Source organism: Diabrotica undecimpunctata, chromosome 6, assembly GCF_040954645.1.
Source record: "Diabrotica undecimpunctata isolate CICGRU chromosome 6, icDiaUnde3, whole genome shotgun sequence".
Lineage (NCBI taxonomy): Eukaryota > Metazoa > Arthropoda > Insecta > Coleoptera > Chrysomelidae > Diabrotica > Diabrotica undecimpunctata.
The window spans coordinates 22,957,697-22,979,622 of record NC_092808.1 but is presented as its reverse complement, the minus strand read 5'-3'; the positions used below and the strand labels follow the sequence as shown (position 1 = coordinate 22,979,622).

At 34.4% G+C, this 21,926-nt stretch overlaps 2 protein-coding genes across 3 annotated transcripts in view; one reads left to right on the top strand and one right to left on the bottom strand.

Annotated features, from left to right (window-relative positions):
- The window catches only part of Sptz (zinc finger FYVE-type containing 26 spastizin), a 56,585-nt gene that overhangs the window by 27,453 nt on the left and 7,206 nt on the right, over positions 1–21,926 (bottom strand). Inside the window, exon 3 of one of the 2 annotated variants that reach the window (XM_072534441.1) lies at positions 2,462–4,123. The exons of the other annotated variant lie outside the window; for it this stretch is intronic. Coding sequence (XP_072390542.1) covers positions 2,462–4,123 — 1,662 coding nt within the window. The remainder of the gene's footprint in view (positions 1–2,461; positions 4,124–21,926) is intronic. 2 annotated transcript variants of the gene reach the window in all.
- On the top strand, positions 5,675–19,198 carry LOC140443285 (uncharacterized). Its single transcript, XM_072534443.1, has 4 exons — positions 5,675–6,081; positions 11,156–11,426; positions 17,452–17,592; positions 18,713–19,198. Exons 1-4 carry the CDS (start codon positions 5,758–5,760, stop codon positions 18,901–18,903), a joined length of 927 nt encoding a protein of 308 aa, XP_072390544.1. The 5' UTR covers positions 5,675–5,757; the 3' UTR covers positions 18,904–19,198.

The window sequence follows — 21,926 nt, the reverse complement described above, 5'->3', positions numbered from 1 at the left end:
GCTCGTTTTCCAAATATTTTTCCTTGCAGGATGGCTGAAGGAGAGCATATCTGGATTCATTTCGCATAATATGTCCGAAGAACTGTAACTTTCGAGATTTGATGGTGGTCAGTACCTCTCGGTTCTTATCCATTCTTCTGAGGACCTCCTCATTTGTGACTCGGTGAGTCCACGGGATCTTAAGCATTCTCCGATATAGCCACATCTCAAATGCTTCCAGTTTTCTGCACATATCTTCGTTCAAGGTCCACGATTCAACACCATAAAAAAGCACAGAGAAGACGTAGCATCGCATCATTCTTACTTTTGTATCAAGAGAGGGGGTTGTGACTCTTGAACAAGGCCCCCATCCGATTGAAGGTGGATCTAGCTCTTCCGATGCGTGCTCTAATCTCCTGGTTGTTGGTCCATTCTTCATTTATTATGGTGCCGAGGTAGTTGTAGTGCGTCACTCTTTCTACAGGGGATTGGTTGACGTAGAGTTACCTTCTGTTATCCTTTTCTTGCTAATTATCACAAGCTTTGTCTTCTTAACGTTTATATCGAGTTCATATTGTTGACTAATAAGTGATTTTGTTCATAAGAACTTGTAGGTCTTCTAAGTTGTCCGCAAGGACTATGGTGTCATCTGCATATCTGATGTTGTTTAGCCGGTAACCATTTAGTAGAATACTTTTTTCAGTTTCGTGCAAAGCTTTGATAAATATTCTTTCAGAGTACAGATTAAAGATTAGAGGAGACAGAATACATCCTTGCCTCATTCCACGCATGATTTTCACATAGTCAGTGTGTTCATCTTCAACTCTGAGATTTGCTGTCTGATTCCAGTAAAGATTTCTAATTATTTTCAGATCGTGGTTGTTAATTCCTGTTTCTTTTAGTATTTGCATCATCTTGTCGTGCTGTACTCGATCAAACGCTTTCTCGTAATCAACCAGACATGCGTATATGTCGCAGGTGACGTCTCTGCATCTCTGGAATAAGACTTGTACTGAGAACAAAGCCTCTCTAGTACCAACAGCATTTGTGAACCCGAACTGGTTGGGGGAAATTTGACTTTCACACAGCTTGTAGATTCTCTTATGAATTATCTTTAGGAACTATTTTAGGAGGTGACTCATGAGACTTATAGTGCGGTAATCTTCGCATTTTTTGGCTCCTGGTTTTTTTGGAAGTGCAATAAACTCAGATTTCAGCCATTCTGTTGGTATTTCTCCAGAGTTGTAAATGTTGTTGAATATCTTTGCGATTATTGCTATTGATTCGTTGTCCATTAGTTGAAGTAGTTCTGCTTGTATATTACCAGGGCCTGCCGCTTTGCCATCCTTCAAATAGTTTTTCTAGATATTCTTTCCATGTTCTAATTTTACTCTGTTTGTCCAAGATGATGTTTCCGTCAGAATCAGTTATATTTCCTTTCTGCCTTCGTCTTAGTCCCCCTGTGAGTTCTTTAACTTTCCTATGTACATTGTGACTATCGTACTTTGACTGCAGAGTCTCAATTTCTTCGCATCTTTCCCTTGCTTCTATTTGTAATGTAGTCTATTTGATTCCTAATAATTCTCCCGGGGCCGGCCTTGAGGTTATTTCCATGTGTACAGCTTGCGAGGTGGTAGATGGAAGAATGTGTTGGTGACAACTAGTTGTAAGTCCTCTGCGAATTTTTCTAGGAGGTCTCCCCTCTCGTTTCTGACTCCAAGTCCATGTGCTGCAATGTACTGTGTCTTATCTTCAGCTCCAATCTTGGCATTAAAATCGCCCATAATGATGAGAACTTCCTGTCGAGGAAACTACATAAATTGTCATAAACTACAGGCATTACCAACGTAAAAATCATATGTGCCTACGCCCCAGAGGTAGGGTGCGAAGAACTGGAAAAGGAAGAATTTTGGAGTGCCCTTAATTGCGAGATGCTCGAGATAGCTGTAACGAAAAGTGTTTTATTGGAGGTGATTTGAACAGTCATACTGGTAGAGAAAGAGCGGAATAGAAAGAGTTCATGGAGGTGTGGGGATGGGAGTAAGAAATGATGAAGGAAATAGTGTGATTGACTTTGCAGTGGCATCGGATTTGGCTATCGTTAATACGTTTTTTATGTAGATTGTATGAAGACTGAAGATCAGTATGTTACCTATAGTAGCAAGGGAAGGGAAAGTCAGATAGATTTTGTGCCGTGTAGAAGAAGTCAGTTAAAAAAGGTTACGAACTGTAAAGTGATAAAGGGTGAGTTTGTAAATAGTCAACACCGACGGGTGATAGTGGATACGGAGGTATAGGTGAGGCGGAATGGAAAACAAGTAGGACACCAGAAAGTAAATGGTGGAAGTTAAAGGATAAGGATTTGGCAAGAGTCTTTAAGAGTAGAAGATGTAAACAAGGACGTTCGAGTATTAGGGGTATGGAACTAAGTAAGCAAAACAAGAAATAGTAAAGAAAATTGAAGATATATATAGATACTTACCGTTTCACATAAAGTAATATGTAGCAGCCAAATTTTAAGTTCTACGATCCTGCCATCTTGCATTCCATCAAATCTTGTTATTTCAGACTTAATACAATCCAAGCAAAAATCACCGGGCCATTCCTTTATGTGGTCTAAAATCATACTAATTCGCATATCTCTATTGCCTATGAAGAGGACATATCTGTAATAGTCTGGTTCTACACCATCTTGAATAAGACTGACTAACACCATGTCAGTCATGCTTAGGCAAACACGGTTCTTTCGGCATTGGTCTTCAGGGATACAAGCTACCAGATCATATACGTCCTTCCAATTGATGTATCCTAAAGTATCTTCTCCAAGTTCTTCTGCAGCTTCTAAACTATCGCTTGAATTGTGACTGAGATGTAAATTCATCGATCTTTCGTGCAACAATATCCGATCGTTGATAAAATCAGAAACCTTCTGAATACTTATTTCGTTTTGCAAAGCAGTAATAATAGTATTGTCATTATAAACTCGCTGTAGAATTTGCACTTTTCTGAGTCCAAGGTAGTTCATGAACACTCTAACTCTAATTTCGCTAATGTCGATACTAACGCCCTCTACCATATACATTTTATTTAAAACATAAGCTAGCAGCCAATTTCTTTTTTGGATATAAGTTATTATACTTTTATTGGGAACGTACAGATTGTTTTCCGGATATAACTCGTCCTTCGCAACATTTTCTTCGATATGTAGATTAATCGTTGGAAAACAATTTCCCACGACGTGATATAAATAATCCAGCTTCAACTTCTCAAAATACTTTTCAAATTCACTTGGATCCAAATTTCTTTCGAACAAAAGTTTTCCCATTAACTCAGATCTGTTAAAAACGAGCAAATCGAAGTAGGAACTATTTTTTCCTCTTGAAACTATGTCAGAAGTGTCTTGTTCGATGTACAGTACTCGAGAGAATGCTTTTAAGTAATTGTACAATTTCAAAATATATTTGTTTTCCATTACTCGAGAATATGAGTTATCTACACACAAAAAATTTAGTTTTAAGACTGTCCTATGACTAAGGTGCCTTATGTTCAAAGATCCGGGTTCAGAGAGCGTTAAATCACTCATAGCGTCATTATAAGCTTCAGAAAATGTTGCAAAAAACTCTTCTTCTTTTGTATAAGCGTTAAGATCTAGATGGTACTCAGGTAAAACTATAACCTCTCCAAGGCTTAGGTTTTTCTCTTTTCCAATTTCTTTGTATAAATCTACAAGCCTCTTACAAAATTTAGAATAATTTGAACAAACATTTGCGTCTAAGGAATTGTTTTCGCACGCCAGCTGCAGAATGACTTCGGAATTTTCATTATCTTGGGAAACTGTAATGGCCAAATCTAAGATATTCATAAACATTTCATTTTTTGAATTAAAATGATTAAAAAAATTGTACTTCTGTGAAAGCTTGTCAACGGTAGTATCAATTTTGGGATTGGTTACGATAGAGTTTTTCTTAAAAAATATTTCTATTGTTTTATCTACACACACATTTAAAGTTGTTATCGATATCTTCGGATTTACTTTCTGAATTGCCTTGATTTTAATCGTTTTCTTCAAGGTATCTCTAAGGGAGATTAGATTTTCACTGAATTTGATCTCGCTTGTTAAGTAAGGTTCTTCCAATGAGAATATCTAAAAAAAATTGAAATTTTTTTATTTATACTTTAATTAAAGAATTAAAAAATGGTAAAAATAAGAAAATTTGACCTAAAGTGCCCAAATACGCATAAAGTGATAAGGGAAAGTTATGTGAAACTCAGGTATAAACTTAAATGGTACGATCTACACCCGAAGGATACAAATAATAGCATATGCTGATGATACCGTGACAATTAGAAGAACCAGAGATGAAGCAGTTGAAGCTTTCATACGAATACATAAAAAACTAAATGTAGGTACGCCAGCATTGTCAAAAATTCAACAAAACACCTTCGAAACAGTGGAAAAATTCTGTTACTTGGGGTCATTTTTGACCTGCAAAAACAATACGTTGAATAAAAAACGATTATGTGTGGCTAATCGCTGCACTTGGCCCTAATCCTTTAGCAAAAAGCGAAAAATATGCCAAAATCGATAAAATTTACGATTATACATTAACTTTATAAAACGAGAATACGCCCAGTGCTGACTTAGGTACCGCAAACATGGATAATGGCAACGTGATAGGAATTTCTGCTAGAATTACGATCCTGGATTATCCAACGTGTCACATAATATAGAAATACTATACAGGGTGTCCCCGAAAATAGTGCGTTCCTTTAAGGTATGGATATAATACACAATTTGAAATAAAAAAGTCCTCTAACATTTTTTTTATAAACTTAACCGTTTCCAAAAAAAAAATTACATTGTTTTCCATTTACTTCACTACTGTGAATAGTGATCAGTGTAGTAGTGTCTGGGGGCTCGGGAGATTGAGACCTCGGAAACCCTGAAGACATCAGAGAGGATGTCGAAAGCTCGGCGTAATAGAAATCAACGTGGTTCAACCCGGAAAACTGCTGAGTTTAATATTAATTTTTATAGTAGTATTAATCTTAGCTCTAGATATAAAGACGCTGATTAAAACTCATACTAACAAAGGTAAGTTTAACATAAACTTCAACTTCCATTATCACGATACAAGATCTAGAGATGCTATTAGAGCACAACGTTTTAGGTTGACAAAGAGTTTGTATAACTTTTTGCCACATGAAGTTAAAAGTCTTCAATCGTTTAAGCTTAAAATCAAATCACACTTTTTGAGACATTGTTTCTATTCAAAAACCGAGTACCTAAGTACAGCTTTTACACAATAGTACTAGTTTGGTCAGGGTATTTGCCTATTATGATGATATTTCATGTTTTTATATTTTTCTTTAGTGTCTTTGTCGTTTCTTAAATTGTTAATTTTAAATATCTGTTTGTAATATTTAAATTCGCAAAAAATTTATATGTATGTATGTAAAAATTATTATCACTATTCCTTTGAATTGTCAAAAACAAAACTATTTTGTATATTGACTAAACAAACTCTATTTTCTATTCTATTTGTTTATTACAATTTACTATTAAAAAAAAATATTTGTGTCTATGAACATTAATTTTTTGCGGCTCACCTAAAGTTAAGCATTGTTTATTTGGCCCAAGTTAGCTTTTGACTTTAACACACTTGGTCTAGATAATAGTACTAAAAATACCTACAAAATAAAGTCCTGAACAAATCATTGAAAACAAACGTCAAATATAGTTTCATCTGTCGTATTTTATGACAATAATAACAAGAAATGTATAAACTCATCTTACTGCTTCTGAAAACGCAGACTGCACTTTGCATTTGGCCTCCAAGTTATAAGGTGAATATGTCCCACCAAGATACATTTGTAATTTCCGAGACGATAGAAAATAAAGAATTTAAGGATGTGTATGAGGAAGACGAAATGATTAATGCACAAGAAATGGAAACTAAACTAAAAACCGACAATGACAAATTTTACAGACTTCACGCAGATTTGGCTAATATTAGAAACAACAACAACGATAATGTTTTAAATGGGAAGAAAACTAAGATTTTTGAATTTAATCCAGAAAAAGAAGAAAATTATGTAAAAGTAAGTAAAAAAGCAAAATATAGAAATACAGGGTGATCAGAATTTGTGAAAAAGTCCGTTATATCTGTTAATATAGCAGAGACCAAAAAAAGTTATTTATAAAAATAGTAGGTAGAAGTAGGCTTCTCATTTTACAACACATTTACAGTATTAGATACAAATATACGGGGTCTTTCATAACACTATACTGCACCAAAGTAATGTTTTGTGTTATATAGTGTATATAAAACGTTATAAGCCAATTTAAACGAAAATCGTAACAAGTTCAACGACCTGTATAATTGAAAAGATGTACAAAAGCAACAAAAATTCATAAAAAAATTTGGTTCTTCCAATACAGGGTAAGCCAAAACACAAATTCATTATTTGCACAGTATATTTAAACAAATCGCCAAACAAAACAAAACAAATCTGTATTTTATATATCATAAACTAAAGTTGATTTGTTCTAAGCATATATTTTTTTTACCATTTGCACTCGTATGTCGCCGTATAGGCGACACATGTCTATATAGGTGAGGCAACGAAGCATTAAGCCTAAAACTTTCCGATTTTTTTGCAATTTTTTGCATTTGATTCGGGAAAGTGCCAGGAAGCTTTGTGAGCAAAATTCATGGTAGTAAAATGAAAATTGCATTTTGTGCATCAGGAAAATAAATTGCAAAGTGCATAAAAAATGAAACATTCGGAAAATATAGACAGGAATGAGTTCAATTTTGTTACTCGGTGGGTTTTCAAGGTCGCTCAACACAAATATGACGGGGACGATGATCCTCGAGTATATTAATTTCATTCTAAATTAGTTGACAGTCAATACTCGGGAGGTCGCTGAAAATGAATATGATAACCACGATTGTCCTCGAGGTACCTGGTGCCCAGGATGGACCTCGTCTCCTGGAGTTTTAATGTCATTTTCATTCGAAATCAGTCGAAAGTCATTTTTGAAGTTGCTTGAACACAAATATGCCAGTGATGGTCATCGAGCTAACTGTTGCACAGGTTGAACATCCTCTTCTGTAGTTTAATGTTTTTTTCATTCGAAATCAGTCAAAAGTCATTACTTGGAGGTTTTGGGCTTGCTAAACAAGAATATTAGGATGGCGATGGCCTCCAAGGTATCTGGTGCCCAGGGTAAACCTTGTCTCCTGGTCTATGTTATTTTCATTCGTAATCAGTCGAAAGTCATTACTCACGAGGTTTTTGAGGTTGCTGAATACGAATATTATGACGGCGATGGTCCTCGAGTTACCTGGTGCTCTGGGTGGACCACGTCTTTTGGAGTTTTATGTGTTTTGATTCGAAATCTCGGGGGTTTTCAAGATCGCTGAACACAAATATTATGATGGCGATGTTCCTCGAACTACCTGGTGCCCAGGGTGGACCTCTTCTTCTGGAGTTTTATGTTATTTTTATTCAAATTAGTCACAAGTTATTACTCGGGGGATTGTGGGATTGCTAAACACGAATATTATGACAGCGATCTTTTCCAAGATATGTGGTGTTCAGGGTGAACAGTGTGTTCCATCAAGAGAGACATCAGTAGACGAATCTACTGTTGCATTTAAGGGTAAAATTTGTTTTTTAACTTACAACCCAAACAAGCCTACGAAATGGAGGATCAGAATATATTATGTAATGGCGGATCCTAACACCTGCTACGTTTATTCAATTTTGCCCTACTACGGAAGCTTGACTTCAGAAGATTTTGTGAGACCTGACCTACCTGTAAGTACAAGGATTGTGTTATCTTTGTCAAAATTTATTGGACAACAACCCAGGATGTAAAGGATATCATTTTTATACCGATAGATACTATACAAGTTTGCCATTTGCAGAGCAGTTAAAACTAAATATGCATTTGACAGGCACTATTCAAATCAACCGCAAATTTATATCTAATTCAATCAAAAAACCAACATTTGCCAAAGATAACACGTTTGCATGCTGATCAGGTAATTTGATGGTATTGGCATCGAAAGATAAAAGAATCGTTACTGCACTTTCCTAGTGGGATATTTCAGGAACACAGCCTATCAACAGAAGAGTAAGTGGAGGTAACTTACAAGTTGTAAATAACTCAAATGTAGTGGTCAATTAAAATAAACTTATGGAAGGTGTTGACAGCGCAGACTCTTATTCAGTGTCATCCTATTTCCTGAGGAAGTCATTGAAATGGTGGCTATGAGTTATTTTTTGGAGACTCGAAATGGCCACTGTCAATGCTTATTTAAGTATTATACAAAATTTCACAACGGGGCAAAACAAAAAATCAATCAGACACCTCTGAAGTTCATTCGGGAATTGGTTGATGAGCTGACAAAAAAATTTCGGCAGGGGGGTTAAAAACTTCTGACAAATCATCATCTGTTGATACAGAGGAGCGACTAAATGGTAAACTACATATTTTACCCCAAAAGATGGGAAGAAAAAATACTGTGCGGACAAGGCAAAAGGCGGGAAACTTCTTCTTCAAGTTCCGCTCCTATCGGAGATTGGAAATCATTCTGGCAATTATAATTTTGTTGATTACACGCCTGAATAGTTCTATTGAACTGCATCCAATCCATTCACGGATATTGCGTAGCCACGAGATTTTATGTCTTCCTACGCTTCTTCTGCCTTTGATTTTACCCTGGATTATATTCCTTAGTAGTTCGTATTTTTCATCTCTCATGATGTGCCCCAAGTATTCCAATTTCCTGATTTTTATGGAATTTAAAACTTCGCATTGTTTTCCTAGTTGTTCGAGAACTTGTTCGTTTGTTTTGCGTTCCATCCATGATATTTTCAAAATACGTCGGTAACACCACATTTCGAATGCTTCTAGGTTTGTAATGATGGATTTTTTAAGTGTCCAAGCTTCAACCCCGTACAAAAGGGTAGAGAAAATGAGAAAATATAACATCGAAGCATTCTTATTCGGAGCGATATATTGATATCGCGATTACAAAAAAGTTTTCTCATTCTATTAAAAGTTGACCGTGCAATTTCAAAGCGGCATCTTATTTCTTTTGCGGCGGGAAACTAGGTACATTTATAACACTTGCAACCGTAAGCATGCACTTGGTGACTGCTTCGAACGGTACTATATATTACATTATAAAACGTGATTTTTTTAACTTGATATAATGTATTTAATAATAATTATAGTGATTATTATAATGTTTTTCATGGTATAATGGTAATAAATTATTGTATTGTGAATAAACATCTGCGCAAAAAATATTATTTTTTAAAATACATCCCATAGTTTTTGACATTAAGCGATTTCTACTTTTTTCCCTAAAACAATAAAAAAATTTCCACATTTTTATTTTGTTTTACACTAAGGGTATCTACTAAGCAATTTTACTGCATTATTAAAAAATTCCCATATAAAAAAATTCCGAGTAGATAGATAAATAGATAAAATAATAATCTGAGTACAGTGTAATTACAAAAGAATATATACATGAGTGCAAATGTTTAATAGTGTATGAATTTTGACAATTTAAAAACTATGCCTACAACAGGTCGTTGTTTTTGTATTCAATTCTACAGAGCGTTGAACTTGTTACGATTTTCATTGAAGTTTGGTTTATCATTGAAACATATCTTTAATATGATACAGTTTTATGGAAGAACCTGTATATTTGTATCCACTTTTAAAATATGAAGCCTACAGCTACCTACAATGTTTGTTAATAACTATTGTTTGGTCTTCCCCTTAAACCCCCTCAAAAACCCGAAGATTAACAGTCCTTCGAATTGGGTGATTAACGTCTCTACGCTGGACATGGACTTGGCATCAATCGGTGTCACCCCTAGACTTCCCCTAATATACTGATTCTTAATTTTATCCTTTTTGTCACTCCAGTCATCCTTTTAAGCATTCTCATTTCAACTACGTATGTTCGTTGGTCCTCTTTCTGTTTAACTGCCCAATATTCAGTTCCATACATCATGGCTGGTTTTATGGCAGTTTTATAGAATTTTATCTTCTGCTTCGTTGGAATTTTTCTGTCACACAACACTGCATGCATCTCCATCGACTTCTTCATTCCTCTGTAATACTGATCCTATAGATTTAAAACTATTACTATTCACAATCATTAAAAAAAAAGAAGACAAGGGAACACTTAGTCTTTAATTAATTGACTGAAAATTGTCTGTTTTCAGTTAATAGTCGAAAAGTTAAGGAAGCTTTAGAAGAATATATATTCTCAGGATCAGAATCCTATAAAAACTGTTTGGAACTATTCATGAAGACGGATTAAATAACGATAAGAAACAATAAATGCATTAGATTAATTTGCTAATGTTTTATTGAAGCAGTGGAGCTGGATTTTGTGTAATACTTGACAATGAGCATGGCTCGATCCGACTACTTGTCTTTTGGAAGGTGTTTCTTGTTCAGGATACTTCTTCTGTGTATTTTGCCCGTTTACGCATCTATCTTATGCTTCTTCGGATCTTTTGTATTTTTGTTGTATTTAAAATCCTTTTCCGTCGACCGTCCATTTATGATTAATTTTAACACCCTCAAAATCATTGATTAATGACCCCTATTAATGAATGATTTTCTATTAATGAACGATTTCATTATAGGCAATACAACATACATTGCTTGTATAAATTAATTTAACCACATTTAACGCTCTGTGATTGGCAGTTACCTGTGGTGTAGGCAACCAAACATACCTATTTATATTCCCACTAAAAATTATTTAAAATGAAGTAGCCGCTGTAAGTACTGTCTGTCATTGTATGTCATTATTTATCGTTAAGTAAATAAAAATTTAAACTAAGATATTTTTATTTCTGAAAAGTACGGTCGACGGAAAAGTTTTGTCACGAACTCGTGAATTAAAATGGCGATTAACAATCTCGAACATTAAGGCACTCGCTTCGCTCGCGCGTTAATATATCTCAATTGTTAATCGCCCTTATTAATACACTTGTTGGTTAAATAACTATTAAAACTGCACAAACTGTGTTCCATTAAATTTGCCTGTATATATGCATGTATTCCACTTCAATTACAAGCAGCTAGCTTTAAGGTTTATCAGACTAAAAAAATTACCTTTTTCTATAGGAAGATGACATTGTTTACTTTGAAAACTCTGAAAATCAATCTTTAAGTTCCAAGAAAAAAAGAAGTGATTCCAACGGAAATAATTCGGTAAATTATGATTACGAATCCTTAAAAGCCGAATTTAAAAATGAAGTTAAAGATGCAATTAGATCCAACGAAACTTTAAATTACACGACTGTTAGAGAAGATGAAGGCATTAAAGACAGTATAAAAAGTTTGATGGGACAAAAAGTAACAAGGAATTGTACTGAAGAAGAAAGAAAAGGAATAGGTAATTAAATAATTTGAGAGTGATTCCTTTATATTAATAGCCCAGTTTGGTTATGCAAAAATCATCGATTTCACGGCAAAATTTTTTGCAGATATCTGAAGCTTTTAAGACATAGGTGGGGGTTACTAGATGACGAATAGATGAAAAAGTACTCGTATTTTTTTAACAATAATTTATGGTCACAATTTGATTTTTTGTTTATAAGTTTTTTTCCCTTATATTTTACATACACAATATTTATATAATTTTTTTTATATCAAGAATATCTTTATTTTCCCGTTTTTTAAATAATTGATAAATAATTTACGGAGATATTTACAAAAAATCAGTTTTTTTTTGCACTAATCTATAAATTTTATTAATTTTTTTATTAACAAAATAAAATGTTATTAATACATTTGAAAATCGAGGAATTACCGTCTTTTAAATTTGTGCGAAATTTCCCCCCGATCGGTCAAATAGTTTAAAAGTTATTTAATTTATTTATCCCTGAGGCTAAATATTTAAACGATTGAACTTGCTCTATTAATCATGCTAGACACATTTAGCAAATTTCATAGGATTCTTTAATACCTAAACTATCTCAGAAGTTAAATGCATATTGCGTTTTCATCGAAATTATTTATAAAATAAACGTTTGAAAAAGGGGTATGTTTTTTACTTATAAACAATTGTAATAACTTCTATATTTTTTGAGCTACAGACCTGTACGTACAACCATTGGATAGCTGGTAAAAAAACTCACATTAAAAAAAACCTTCTATGACCAATAGGAACGAAGTTAGGGACTATTTTTGAAAAAATCATATGTATCTCCATTGTTTAAAAAACATTAAGAAGTAAAATTTGCACAAATTTTGAATAAAAATCTAAACTTTATACTGAAACTTATAGCTATAAAATTCATTCAATTTTTCGAAACTTACAGCCCTTCGAAATGAAGGTACTTTCGAAAGATCGACACAGGAAAGTGGAGGGGATAACTGTTTCAGCTCCGTTGTTTTTTTTCGAGATCGTAACTTCAAATTGAAACACGTAGGAAAAATTTACATTATCTCGGCTTCCATTGCAGCTAGAAGCCTCTTTTTTTTTTAATCTGGTAAAAAACTTAACTTTTTTTTTTTAATTTAGCTGAAATAGTCTATCACTGTTTGGCTAGTATTAATAATGATGACATAATTTTTAAGTTAAGTGCTGTAACTTAAAGCACTGTTTTTGCCAGCTTTTTAGCAACGCGATGTGTGCAAGAAGTAGCTCACATTTACTCTGACAAATTTTCTGATATTTCGTCCATCATATTACGCGATTTTTACGTGGACGATCTCCATATCGGTGCTTCCACCTTAGAGAAATTAATCATATTCAATCTTTAATTACTGAATTACTTTCAAAACATGGCTTTCATTTGTAAATGGAAATCAAATTCAACCGAATTAAAAATTGATGATACAGATAACACTCCTTTGGACGTAGGTTCCAATAAAACTGTCAAAACATTGGGTCTTTTTTGGAATCCCAAATTAGACGTTTTCTTCTAATGTTCAACCTACTGCAAACAATTCTAAGGTTACTAAGAGACACATTCTTTCTGCAATTTCAAGGATATTTGATCCTCTTGGTATCTTAGCAGCAGTTACAATAAATGCTAAGATCAGTCTACAAGACTTGGCGTATAAAAATTTCCTGGGATGAAGTTATACCCATGGATATTCATAAAAAATGGTCAAATTATCAATCTCAATTAGTCAATCTTAATAAACAATTTTCTAGATATATTACTGTTTCCAATTTTACATCCATATAATTACATGGATTTTCCGATGCGTCTACTGCAGCATATGATGCTTGAATTTTTATTCGTTCCTCAGATGCTTAGAGAAATATATGTTGTCATTTACTCTGTGCCAAAACCAGGGTAGCTTATTTGAAACATATTCTTACAGTTCCCCGAGTTGAACTTTCTGGAGCCTACTCTTATCTGAATTGATGGACAAAGTAAAGCAATCACTACAAATTAATTTTGATGAAATTGTTTATTGGTATGATTCCAGCATTGTTCTTTCATGGATCAATACACCTCCCAACTTGTTAAAACCTTGCGTTGCAAATAGGATTTCACAGATTCAATCCTGGAGAAATATAAACACACAGGAAAATCCCGCAGATTTATTGTCACGTGGTATTTCATCCATGGCACTACAAAATTCTGATCTATGGTTTCATGGCCCTCCATGGCTTTCATTGGCTGAAAATTTCTGACCTCATCAACCCTTCAAACGGGTTAAAATTCCTGAACTTCGATCTACTGTTAATCTATCCGCAAGAATTTCCATGAATCTCGACATTATTTACAAAACTTTTGCAAAAATTCCAGACTAACCATGCCAGAACGAACCTTTAACGATTTAACATGTGAAAAAATTGCCTGTTCTCTGATTTGTCTTGTCAATTCTCTGATGATCTCACACCATGATCTCACACATCTCAAAAAACATGGCAAGGTCGATCATAAAAGCAAACTTCTCACCCGGAACCCTTTTATTGATCAAGATAATATAATTCGAGTTCGTGGAAGAATTCACAACGCTGACATCTCATACGAGAGAAAGCATCCCATCGTTATTCCAAAAAACATCATTTGACAGACATACTTGTACGACATGAACACATGAAATTACAGCATGTTGGTCCACAGCTACTTTCATCTTCCTTACGAGAGAAATATTGGCCTCCCAATGGACGCTATGTCGTTAGAAAGGTTGTTAGAAACTGCATCACATGTTTCAAGGCAGCTCCAAAACTCTAAATTTATGGGTAACCTACTTTTTTCACGTCTTACCCCTTCACGACCCTTTACCCACTCGGGACTTGATTATGTGGGACCCTTTCCTTTAAAGGACCGTCTTACGAGAAACTACAAGACTATTAAGGGTTATGTAGTACTTTTTATTTGTCTGGCCACAAAGGCTATATACTTGGAGGTTGTGAGTAGTCTGATTACGGAATGCTTTGCAGCAGCTTTAAGACGTTTTACTTCTCAACGGGGTAAATGCGCTTCTATTCTTTCCGATAATGGGAGCACCTTTAAAGGTGCCAACAATGAACTTTCCAACTTTCTCAAGACTAACAATTCTGACTTACATAACACACTCTCTTCTGAGGGTATAGATTGGAAATTCATTCCGCCGCGTTCAACTCACTTTGGTATTATCAGGGAAGCGGGGGTAAAATCGGTAAAATACCATCTTAAACGAGTCATTAGCAATACGGTTCTCTCGTATGAGGAGTTTTCCACTGTCTTGAGTAAAATTGAAGCAATTCTTAATTCTAGACCACTTTTTCCCATGTCTAATGACTCCTCAGACCTACTTCCTCTCACACCTGCACATTTTCTGGTTGGATCACCTCTCACATCAGTTCCTGGCCGCAAGACGTTATGGAAAACAGATTGAGCAGATTTCAAAGGATGCAGCAAATGGTGCAACGTTATTGGACACGAAAGAAAACGTCTCTTTTCTTCAGCAACGCGTCAAGTGGTTAGTTAGTAGGGTAGTTTTTTTGTGTTTGGATGAACTTTACAATTTCAGCTGAATATTGACTTTTGCACTTTATACATTTGAGTTTTTGAACCCCCTTATAGCGTCCAAACGGATCTGGCTGAATTCAATCCTCCGGTCGGAAGAAACATTCTGTTTCAAGTATCGAACTAGCAACATGTATTAATAATATATTTGTCTATCTATCTATCTATATAAGGATTTTTACAGCTGTCGCCGCCTTCCTTCTTTCAGCCAACGTCTCCAGTCCTTTCTGTTCTGCCATTCTCCATCTCTAAGGTTTCGTCTTTTCATGGCCTCGTCCACTTCATCCCTCCATGATCTTCGGGGTCTACCTCTTTTCCTCCTTCCTATTGGGCTCCAATCCGAAATCTTTGCTATCCACCTTGTATGATCTGTTCTTCTCACATGTCCATACCAAATTAAACGTTTTTCTTCGATGTAGCTGAGTATATCGTGTTCTACTGCCATTCTTCGTTTTATCTCCTTATTTCTGATACGATCCATTTTTGTCATTCTGCAGCTTCTTCTCATGAACTCCATTTCAGTTGCTGTGATTTTGGACCTGTTTCGTTTATTTATTACCAAATTCTCTACTCCATAGGTCATTACACTGCGTACCAAGGTGTTATAAATTCTCTTCTTTGTATTTTTGGTAATCTGTCTATCCCACAGTACCCCTTTTATTTGTTTAATACATGTTCTTGTCTGTGCTAATCTGCTGGTTATCTCTTGCTCGGTGGTTCCATTTTTTGAGAGTATTATCGTCCATTTCCAAGTTTCTCACTGGTTCTTGCTCTGTTGTTAAATATTCGGTCTTTTCTAGATTTATTTCCAGTCCATTTTTTGTGTACTCCTTTTCTAATTTTCGGAGCATATAGCACAGATCTTCTTCATCTTGAGCCGTTACCACTTGGTCATCTGCAAAGCTTAATGTGTACAAGAAGTTGTCCCGGATTGGTTTTCCCATCCCTTCACATTTCCTTTTCCATGGTTTTAATATTTGTTCGAGGAATATCTTGAACAGTGTCGGAGATGTAGAGCATCCCTGCAATAAGCCTTTTGTGGTCTTAAATTCGTTGGAGTATTTATTGCCGGTTTTAACTCTTACCTTGTTGTTGTTGTAAAGGTTTTTTACGGCTTCCATTAACCTCTGAGTTGTTCCGATTTCCTTCATCGTGTTCCATAGTTGTTTTCTGGGGACCGTGTCATATGCCTTTTTTAAATCTACGAATGCCATGTGTACTGGTCTATTTTTTGCCATTTTTTTTTTCAATTAATTGTTGGAGTGTATATAATATATTTGTAACATTTATTTTTATTTCATTATTACAAACAATTAATATATTTTTACATTTACGTTTACATAAAAGTATCAAACAGAAATTTATGATCTTGAGTTCTTTACTAAAACCACGGGAAGTCCTAATAATATTAGCCAACAAGTAACTGGAAGAATTCAAAATTCCGTTTTCCATTGAACAGTTACCACAACAACAGTAGCATCTACATGTCATAATGTCATTCCAGTCACTCAAGTCAAACTATTTCTATTCATACTATTATACTATTCATACTATTCTCGAACCAAAAAAAAATATATATTTAAGTACCACAACCTTATCTCATTTCTGAATATAATCGGTTTATGGGAGGTACTGATTTCATGGACCAGCAGATATCCAGATACAGGATTTCAATTCGTAGAAAAAAGTGGTGGTGATCAATTTTTACTTGGCTACTAGATGCTGCTATAGTCAATGCTTGGTGTATATCCAAGAAATACACAGCTTATCCAACTAAAATTCACACGAGAAATTGCTCAAGCCTATCTGATAACATATGGCATATCTACCAAAGGTGCTGGAAGGCCTGCGGCTGCTACAAGTTTATCTTTAAACAGGGTTTCAGATAGACATAAGAAACATGGGAATACGTGCTTGGCGAAGAAAGGCGATGGATAGGGACAACCGGAGAGAAATTCTTGAGGAGACTAGGACCCATGCAGGGTTGTAAAGCCAGAATGATGATGATGAGGGATTCAGATAACTTAAGATATGACAAAACAGACCATTTTTTGACAAACATTCCCAATAATAAGAAGCGTCGATGTGCCGAAGAAGGCTGTAGCTTAAGTATTCGCACTATGTGTGTCAAATGTGATGTAGGATTATGCCTTAAGTGTAACATAACGTTTCACAGCCCACAGCTATAATTTCCTTGTCCAAGAATTTTTTGTATACCATAGCCGGCTAGCGTTACCAGAACGTAACGGCATTTTTTGAAAAAAGTAAATATATTTTGAGAAAAATACTTGTAGCAATATGTTTAATAAAGTGTTTTGAACAATATATCTGATGTTTTATTTACTTTTTTTGCAAAAAAATTCCACTGTTGAAGGATTAATGTCGTTTTATAATTTTTTTATTATCGGAAGGAGATTTTTATAATATGTAAGTGTGTTTTAGGTGTTGTTGCTTTAAAATGCATATGGGATGATATAAATAAACCAAAATTGGGAACTCGATGGCTGGACCGAATTTTAAGAATCATTTTAATTTGGATATGTGTCTACATAATTATCGCTGTGCCTTGTTGGTGCCAATACGGTAAATATTAGCGGATATTTGATAGAAAAACCATAAATCCAACAGCATACGAGATTGCGGCAAACGGCATCATTACTTCAGTCAATGATGCAATATTTGCCAAGTACCTTGTTTTTTTTTTTCATTATTCCACTTATTTCCGCAATTCAATGGAAATAAACTGTATCATCATCATCATTGGTTCTATGACACTAATTGAGCCTCGATCTTCTCAAGCTTATTTCTCCATTCGGTCCTATTCTTTGCAGCTTGCTGCCACTTTGCCACACCGCTCTTTGTATTCCCGTATATAGTGTGTCTTCCATGCTCAGGTGTCTATCCTACCAGATTGAGGTCGATTGCATACTTGCTGTCTTTGTTTTTACTAGGTTGTGTTTAATGTGTTCCTATGTAGGCGTTTTTTCGTTGTTGGAAACTCCATATACTAATATTTATGCTTACCTTTTATTATTATGTTACCATTGTTTTTTAAACCTTTTACCTCCTCTTCTATTGTTGTGAATTGTTATGTTTTTACGAAGTTAATCTCGTAGCATGCTTTAGTATTTTCTTCTTGAAACTTCCTCGTCATATAACTTAAATTTTGAGGGACTTATGCAATCAATCTCTACTGATTATCTGCAAATTGGTTCGTTTACAAGTACGTTAAAATCCATACCTTTCAGCAATTTTTAGCAGACCCTTCTGACATAACATGAATCACTAGTGATCTGCGGCCCCAAATTAAAAACCACTACTCTAGATATCTTGATTTTATACCTGAGTTCTGTGTAAGTGTCTACTCGTACTTGTTGAATGCTATTATGATTTTCGTTTTCACTTACAATGCGTTTTGTTATTCATTTGGTTTTCTCAAAATTTATCTTTCATCCAGATTTTTATGACAAATTTTAAGATCAAAGATGAAACTCAAAACTCATGTTTCTTTATAATTATATCAGTCATTGGATGTTGTTCAATATTTTTGTCTCAGTAATGTATCTAGAAGTGCTAATTTTTTTCATTTTGCTTCTCCGGGTTGTTAATTTTGCATATATCGTTTTTTTATTATAGGCTATTTATTAGATATTTAGACCTGAAGAATAATTAATGTTAATGTTTTTTTCTTTTACTAACTTAGGATGGTGCTGCTGTTGTTGCAGATGTAAATTTTGTAAACCACTAGAACAAATCGAAGATGCTAAACAGTTTTTTGCGCAAAATCCTCCAGGAACCTTTCACGATAAAGACGGCAATGTTATTTACTACACACCGACGCTGTACGAAAAATATGCTCAAAGGAAGCTAGAAGATCAATTACAAAATATGTAAAATAAAATATATCTGATATGCGACTGTTTCCACCACTATTTATTACCCATAACCGTTATCCGGTAGTTGAATACACCATTGGCATGTAAATCTACACCACCCATGTTTTTATTATACTGGTAAATAACTGCAGACTGTGGCACAGTAATAATTTTTTTTGTGGTCGGCTGTATCTCCTTGCAGTTTACAATGGTTCAATGTGGTAATGAGTGCCAATCAATGTAACTATTAAATTATAGTGCAATCTTAATAAAGAAATGTGCATATTCTCCTCAAAGTAAGGGTCATAACAACCCCTAGGGCTTTTTTCATAAGGTTTGTACACTTTAGGGGACACCCTTCTGTTCGATCCGCTCTTATAGTGCCCGTTGCAAAATACCCTTGTTCTTTCGGTGTTGAAATAAACCATAAGGTGAGAAGAAATTGTCGAAAAATATGTTTGATTATTCTTATTTTTAATTAATTGATAATAAATTCAGAACAACTCTAGTACCCAATGTTTGTTTTTTGTCCACTGGCTCAGGAGAACAGAGAGCACAAACTTGTACATATATCCTTCACTTGAACAAATACACCAAAGTTTAAAACCGAACCTTACTGGCTTGCCTTTCATAAACATCTTACACGAGTGCCGTCCAAAGTATGGAACCATTTCTTCACTTATAGATATGTTGTGTGAGTACACACCAAATTGCATGAATTTCTCATTGGTTTTGTCAAAAAATGGGCGCAATTTACAAAACTTATCACTTGTATCAAGCTGTCTAATATGGCTTAAATGCAAATTACGTTTTATGGAGATAAACTTGTTTCGGCTCATGCAGTCTTTTACAACCTGGATCCCTTTATCTTCATCAATTGACCAATACATGTTGGCTTGAGATAAAGTGTGGTATCCAGATAAAATTAAAATTCCAATAAAGTTGAGAAAGTCTTTTCTAGTTAGACTAAAATCCTGTCTGTTATTGGCATGAGCATATTGTAAAGAATATTGAACAATCATGTCTTGCATATCTAAAGTTCATTCGTTTAGCAAATTCCCATCTGTCAACAAACGCACGTGTTGATATTTGCCGTCTCATTTGTCAAGAGGCTATTAAATAAAATTTATTGCCTTAAGCAAGACAGATTCTCATTTTACAGATCCAAACTTGCCAGTATGTTTAAATTCAAATTGTATCGTGTTGATTTTTACGTTAATATATTGTGTTATATTTATGTCATAGTTATTGTTAAGTTATTTACTGGTCGTGTTATTTTTTAGAGTTTAGTTTAATTGTGATTTAATGATTAAATTTCAACAAATTCTTACACTAATAGTTCCAAAAGTAAATATTTTTAAAAATCATATGATACACATCAGTACGACCCTGTTTGGCTTTCACGTGCTTCTGTTGACAATTGGGAATATGTAAAATGAATGTAGTTTAAGTAAAAAATTGAAAGAAAATTTCTAATAATGTCAGTCCTTCCAAAACCTTCACAGATTCAGTAGATGCTTTTTCATTTAATTCAGGTAACTGCTTATGCAATAATTGACCTTTTTTCCACTTAAGACATTCAAGACATTCTTTAACATTTTTTTCTTTCTTCTAGATTTACTTTTTGCATGTAAGGATTTCTCAGTCGGAGATTCCGCTATGAAACGCAAATCGTCTCCTACATCATGTAAATCTTCCTACCTAGTGTGGATTACAGATGCGCCGGCAATATCTTTACTGTGGTTCGTAAATTCATTTCCAATTCCCTCTGAGTCTGGAATATCTTAGTCATCAGATAATTCATTCACGTCTGGCAGAATATAAACAATATCTATTTCACCTCAAAATTACATACACTGTAGTATGCATATCAAGCCAATGTAAAATAAAAATACGTACCATCATTTTCCAGCTCATCAACTACCTCCCCTAAAGCAGCTTCAAGTTGTTGTGTAAGAAATTTGGGCATGATTATAATAAGAATAGAAAAATTATTATAACCAACTAACAAACATATAAACTCAACGGCGTTTCTAACAAGACTAAAGTACATTCATTTAGCAAATTCCCATCTGTAAACATGAGCACGTGTTGATATTCGCCGCCTATTAAATATAATTTATTACCTTAAGCCAGACAGATTCTCATGTTACAGATCCAAACTTGCCAGCATTTTAAATTCAAATTGTATCGTGTTGATTTTGAAGTTAATATTATTGTGTTATATTTATGTTATAGTTATTGTTAAGTTATTTACTGGTCGTGTTATTTTTTAGAGTGTAGTTTAATTGTGATATAAGGATTAAATTTCAAGAAATTCTTACACTAACAGTTTCAAAAGTAAATATTTTAAAAAATCATATGATACACATCAGTAAGACCCTGTTTGGATTTCACGTGATTCTATTGACAATTGGGAATTTGTAAAATGAATACGGTTTAACAAAAACACAACATTCCAATACTTTTAGACCCTTTAAGTTCAAATCCAAAATACTGAGAGTGGTGATGAACAGTCGACACTGGTCTTTTATGAGATTGTAATAAAAATACATATTTAGCCAGTGGTGCGCTAACGCACCAATTGTGTTTAGGGTAACGTTACAAAAATTTTTGAAAAGATACAAACATTTCTTCGTATAGTATTATAATTTCAGTCTTTACTGTTATTACTTAACTTCAACATATTTTTAAAATATACGAAAAGTCAATAGTTCAAACCATACGTGAAAGATCGAATCACCGAATTGACTCCCAAGTTAGTTGGAACTGTTTTCAGAATCTGATTTGGATCGGAAAAAGTAACAGAATAAGTTTACGTTGGGTGCCTGGACATACTGGTATTAAAGGAAACGAAAAAGCAGATCTACTTGCCAGGGAAGGACCAAAATATTCATTAAGACTCAGAATCTTTCGTTAACACAGCAAGAAGCACCGCCAAAAGAACAATAACCGACTGGGTGGTACGGATGAAACGTAATCACTGGTTAGTGGTGGAAATGTCCAGTTAATTCTGCGATTTAAAGTAATACGATCTAACCG